At 39.5% G+C, this 6,224-nt stretch overlaps 1 protein-coding gene across 2 annotated transcripts in view; it reads right to left on the minus strand.

The window, feature by feature from the left end:
- The window catches only part of LOC109472886 (hemocytin-like), a 13,033-nt gene extending 7,046 nt beyond the window's left edge, over window positions 1-5,987 (minus strand). The window contains exons 1-5 of one of the 2 annotated variants that reach the window (XM_019772753.1): window positions 5,703-5,987; window positions 5,335-5,476; window positions 4,788-5,095; window positions 4,127-4,268; window positions 1,402-1,575 (exon numbers count right to left, since the gene is read on the minus strand). In XM_019772753.1, coding sequence (XP_019628312.1) covers window positions 1,402-1,575; window positions 4,127-4,268; window positions 4,788-5,095; window positions 5,335-5,476; window positions 5,703-5,984 — 1,048 coding nt within the window. In that variant the 5' untranslated portion in view covers window positions 5,985-5,987. Of the gene's footprint in view, window positions 1-1,401; window positions 1,579-4,126; window positions 4,269-4,787; window positions 5,096-5,334; window positions 5,477-5,702 lie in introns of both variants that reach the window. The other variant, XM_019772751.1, reaches the window with a different exon arrangement.
- Between the last annotated feature and the right edge of the window lie 237 nt (window positions 5,988-6,224).

Raw genomic sequence — 6,224 nt, forward strand, 5'->3', positions numbered from 1 at the left:
ATACCTTTTAGAAAAGGTAACAGCCAATTTATGTTTAATTTCTATGTCTTTTTAAATAAATATTTCTGAGTTCTGCCCAGAACCCATTTCCTGTGCTTGTATATAATTCAGGGGAGTGATACAACGTTATTAAGGAAATATGGGTAAAGGGGGGTAAATATGGCAAGTCGTTCTGGTAAGGGCATGTACGCGTAAATACGGGTAAATTCAACTAAATGTCAGAAATACCACGCTCGGTAAATCTCGGTAAATACCTGAAATGAGAAATACCCTTTATGGTAAATCTCGGTAAATGCCTGAAATGCATGTGAAAAATACCCCATATGGTAAATCTCGGTAAATATATGTGAGAAATACCGCATACGGTAAATCTCGCTAAATAAGTATTTACACGAAACCGGTAAATGTGGGTAAATAAGGCAAACATTACCACCTATATCATGTAGGTAAATACCTGGTAAATTTGCACATTTACCGACGGGTAAATGTTGGTAAATCACTGATAAATGTAACCTTTACCCGGCTTTACATCACATTTACCTTGGTGGTAAATCCCACTTTTCGTGCAGTGTGAGCCTTTGGTGGTAGCATGCAAATGCTACACATGGCTTCTCATTGTATATACTGTTTCATATTAAAAAGTCATTATTATTCTATCATGTTTTGTTACTGTTGCTACCTTTCAGTTAGGTATATGGTTGATTGATTTAAGTTACTATGTTTATGTTTGGAATTATGATTAGCATTATTGTGTTGTTATATTCATCATTTATGTTAATTATATCTTTGTCAATTTTGTTGGCACCTTTGTTGTCTACGTACAAACTCGAATTATGTTACCATTATTTTTTTGTTGACCTCTGTATTTCAATTGTATGAATGTTTGTTATTCATATTTATTTGACTATGTTGTGTTGTATAGACACCAAGAAGAATAGTGTCAATACAGTAGTGGAGACCAAAATAAAACAAACTAAAGTTAATTTGCAGCACGTTCAATCGCGCGTATGCATGTGACTTTTGTGTATCAGACAGCATAAGACGTAACATACATAACATAGGGTCCTTATTGTACTCTGTGTCACGTTAACATGGTGCGTTATGATGCATTATTATCACGTTTAGGATTTACAAACTATACGTTAACGTAATGCGTTATGCGTTATGATAACTTGCTTGACTTTCGTACGTTACCATAACGTATACATAGAACATAAATTAGCGTCAATATAACATTTTGATATATGTACCCCAAGAACGTGACGCAGAGATGCCCAAACCTATCAATATGAAGGGTTGTTAAAGAAAATCTTAAGTTAAACATAAACATGGTAGGAACACAGACGCAGACGTGTCACAATCTTCGCCCGCAAGCAGACACATTAATTATAAAACACAGACCTGTGTCCCGGTAGTCGACACAATCCGCGCAGTCACAGTGATCTGCCGTGTTCCCACACCAGTTATTAGGAGAGCAGCACGGGTAGATACTGTCAGGGTCACACTCAGCGGTCCTCCCGTCTGCTGTAGTGTACCCGGCTCCACAGCGGAGATCCTCGCGCCATTTCTGAGTAGCTACTTAAGAAAAGATCAACAACCAATAGCAAACACACGAGGAGCAGTTAGTTTTTCTCAGATATCGGGAAAGTGAATCATGTCCAATGATATTCACCTTTACAACAACAACAACTTTACTACCACAAGCATAAAATCCATTAATCACTATATCATAATGATATTACAGCATTTTCACATTACACATAGGCAAATGGAGCCTTTGCATACTTAGTATATTTCTTATGATAATGGCTAGGGCTTATATACGTTAAGTTAACGGAATCAGAACAACGTGTAGACAGGGTTCTAGCTATAGCCAGCCTGATTCTCTTGCCGAAAAATTACACAAAAGTTTCAGATTGATTTTGAGGTAAAAGTGGACCTTGGTTGAATCGGCAAAAAAGAATAAAAAATTGTAGCACAAAACTTGTTGACGTCTCTACTACTCACGACAGATATTAAGGGTAATTCAGGCCAACAATAAAACATTATGAACACAGGAGCCGTTAGCGATCTGTATTCTGTACACAAAATATTGAGGAACTAGAAAGGTTCGGGAGCAAATGCAGCAAATGGCTTCACCACATCCCCCGTACTAAAAATGGACCAGTCCACACAGCCCTGTCCAATAATTAATTTGAAAAAAAAAAAACGCGTTCATAAGTTCCTGGGTACATGTTATAAGCTGCAGATTAAAATGTTGACCTGTGTCTCGTAACACAACCTGGAACGCTAAGTCTAACTATACATAACAAACAACATATAAGAACATACAATAAAATGCCCGGAGGTATAAAATGTCAGATTTTACTTGTTTAAAATGCGATTGGAGTGTTTAGCTCATCATATAGGGCCACTTGAATCCTCTTTCGGTGGGAACCACATGCAATGCGCTTTCACTTATTTCATCTGAACAGGGCTATAGTCGCCGAGCCTCGGCCGTATGTCTTGATCTGAAGGTCGACAAATTTTGTCGGCCGATGGTTTTTCTTCTGTGTGAAAGGGTATTACAAAATGTTTGACGAAAGTGGACGTGGCTACACCATCGGTGTATTGACGGGTAGATTCCAACGATATCACATACCTAAGTAATCTCCAAGCAGATCGTAGGGTGGCAAAGACAGTATGAAATTGGACAGACAGCATCCATTCGCCAGGTAGACCCTCTCTGGCCAATTTCATACTGTCTTTTGCACCCTAGGATCTGCTTGGAGAGTGATACCTGAAGCTACGTTTCTTCTATGCTTTCAGTTTGACAAGTCATGTGCAAAATACGGTGGACCGGTGTCCAGTCTACTGCGGAATAAGAATATTCTATTTGCACTTATTGTAATTTTGTAATAGTTTATTACCTTCGCCAAGAAGGTTATGTTTTCAGTAGCGTTTGTCCGTCTGTGAACAGCATAACTCAAGAAGCTTAGTATGCATTGTCATGAAACTTGGTAGGTGGGTAGGTCTTGATAAGACCTAGAAATGATTAGATTTTGGGCCCCCTGGCGGCTTTTGTTGGTACTGCAGCAGAACTTCCGGTTTTGATATCTCGCAATCTGGACATGTCAGGGTCACGAATTTTAGTTGGTAGATAGCTCTTGGGGTAGGGAAGAAGTGACATAAGTTTGGCCCCCCTAGCGCCTTGTTCTGCAACTGCAGGAGCATTTGTTGAAAAATTTTCGAAGGATGATAACTCAAGAACCGGTGGACGGATTGTCATGATTTTTGGTATGTAGGTAGCTGAAGTGATACTTGACACAATCAAATGACAGTTATGCAAATAAGGAGCTAATTTGCATAATTAATGAGGAAATTCTATAAATCTGCTTCGTTCGATAATAGGACTATGAAACACGTGTGACATGTAATAGAGGAAGAAAAAAACATCTGAGGATATAGATTATGTAAATGAAGACCTAATTTGCATAATTAATGAGAATATTTTATAATTTCATAGTTGTAACTTCTGGGAATTTCATACTTGCCACATTTGGAAGTTAAGTGAAGGCGAACATAAATAAACATAATTTATTCAAATCATGACCTCATTTGCATAATTTATGAGAAAGTGCTATAATAGCCTTTTTGTGAAGATAAGGTTGTCATTGGGTGGAAAATATGATCAACTGATATAATCCATGCTAATGAGGCTCTTACTTTCAAAATCAATGATTAAAATTGTATGATTCTTCAACCGCAAGGGTTAACATCATTTGGCGAAGGTATGAGATCGTGGAACTCTTGTTTATGCAATGTGATTTTTGCAATAGTCCATATTTACATTGGGAATAGATTTTGGGGTTGAGATATTCATTGTGATGTCATCTGACCTTAAATTTTCTGCCATGAAATGCCAAAATACTAACTTTAGAGCATTGACTATTTTCTAGCATGGCTTTATGCGTAGTTTAATGCATTGAAGTGACACAAATGTTAGGCAGTCTGAACATGGGGAGAACATTTGAAATTTGACCAAATGTTGACATTCAGGTCTTCATATTCCTAGGGGCGTATTTCACCCAAAATTGCATTTCCCCCCAAAATGTTACCTCCCCTATGACAGTATTACGTTTCCAACCTGTCACAATCTTCGCCCGCATGGAGATGTGCTCATGCCATGTTTGCGGATGGATTTTGACGAAGCGCGCAGTTATGCGGCCACTGAAGTCTCTGAAGTCGTTGTAGACCTCCGTGTCTCTGTCGTCATTCGCCGGAAAAACCTGCAGCGTAATTATAAAGACATTGTCTATATGCCAAAAAGATCAAGCCCTATTTGGAAACAGCCACATCCACACTTTGAGAAGTTCAACTTTATTGCAAGACAAAGTATCCTGGCAAAAGGAAACGGACCAATGAACATAGAAAAGTTACATGCTATAACTTATCTTTCTTATTACTAAAACAACAAGGGCTAGCATAAGTCTGTGATATAGTGTTACAATCAATATAATTGAGGCTAATCATGATATAAAGATGTATTGAAATCTATCTGTAGCATCGATTCTCTTCAAATCTGTTGTCATAGACTAAAGAAATGTGAATAGCTGACGCAAAACATCACATCTAGAGCATCCCATGACAAAGTGAAATTAATATTCAATTTGCTTTCGACAAAATGGGCAAAGTCATGGGCTACATTATAGTATCTGCCTGTTTCCATATTCACTTTAGGAATACGATTTTAACATGCAAATATCTTAGTAGATAGCTATTTAAATAAAAGGAGGAATGATTCTTACTGTAACTTGTCCATCAGCATCGGTGTAGAAAGTCTCATCACCGATTTCATTGCCGTATGAAATGGTGTAGGATGTGACGTATTGGTCATGTTTGTCCCATGGCCAATCAGGGCTGTAGTTCCTGCCTTTGGTGATGACGCCGGTGATGACGCTTACGTCACCAAGATCCCTCATCAGCCATTGGTCCTGGTCATTGGTTGCTGCTGCCCATGCGCCTGCTGCATCTGCAGTCTCGCGAGAGTTGATATCTGCGCGGGCAGCTGAGTGAAGTGAATCAAACTCCGAGGATGCTGACCAGGATGGAGGTTCTAAAACAAAGAAAATCGTGACGTTTGTTAAAGAAATATAAGGCCAGAGCTATAGTTAATGTGACTATCAGCTTTATAGCTTATGCACATATTTCAGACTGGTTTATTCAGCAAAGAAGAACATAGGAACAGTAACAAGGTTCCTGGCAGCCACGTAGGTACGTTCTTCTGGGGTGAAAATGGCAGAACCGTATGTACGTAAGGTATCCGATGGAGACTGAGAAAACGAGCGCGCTAACCTGTGCTGATTCCGGCTCTCATAGACACCCAGCCATGCCAGGTCAGCGGATGGATCTTAACATACCGCGCGGTGAAGGGGCCGCTAAACTCAGACAGGTCCTGGCGCACCTTGGAATCACGGTCAGTGTTCGCTTTGAAGACCTTATTTATAGGATAATGATAAGGGTGCAAAAAAGTAAGAAATTATCATTTCTTAAATAATAATTTTAATGTGAAATTGTAATATTTTCTTTAAAATGCTTGTAACTTAATTGCAGACACATAAGCCTCCTTTTCCAAAGTGCATATAATGTAAATGAGGCGGTTGGTTGACACTCAAACCGTTCGATTTTGAGGTTCCTTCCTCCAAGCAAAAACAAGGGCTTACAATAGCTTGTCCGTCGTCCCCAGTGTACCACGCTTCGTCTCCATTCTCGTTCCCGTAGGAGATGCTGTAGGAGGTGACCCACTCCGAGTGGCTCTCGCCTGGCCAGTCAGGGCTGTAGCTCCGGCCTTGTGTGACCAGGGTTGTCACTGTCTTCGGACGTCCGAGGTCGAACCTCAGCCATGGTTTCTGTGCTGACCAGGCCCCTGCAGATGTAGCCGTTTCCTGCAGGCCCAGTCTGGAATTTTTGGCGAGAAAACCAGGCCCACGCTCGGAAGATGCCATTACTGACACTTAAGAAACAAGAAAAAGCAAATATGTGAAAAATTTAGTGGTTTTTAAAGCTAGTGGCGTTTACTAAACATTCAAGTCTTTGTTATAGAATGTTAAATATTGCCGAATAAGGATGTTGGATGTATACCTATCTCCAACACAAACATGAGGAAAGGTGTTTTTCTATCTTTTTAAATCATCACTGACCGAGGAATAACAGATTTATACGCCAACTGATGAACCCCATTAACT

The sequence above is a fragment of the Branchiostoma belcheri genome, unplaced genomic scaffold, assembly GCF_001625305.1.
Source record: "Branchiostoma belcheri isolate BF01 breed outbred unplaced genomic scaffold, Haploidv18h27 scaffold289, whole genome shotgun sequence".
Lineage (NCBI taxonomy): Eukaryota > Metazoa > Chordata > Leptocardii > Amphioxiformes > Branchiostomatidae > Branchiostoma > Branchiostoma belcheri.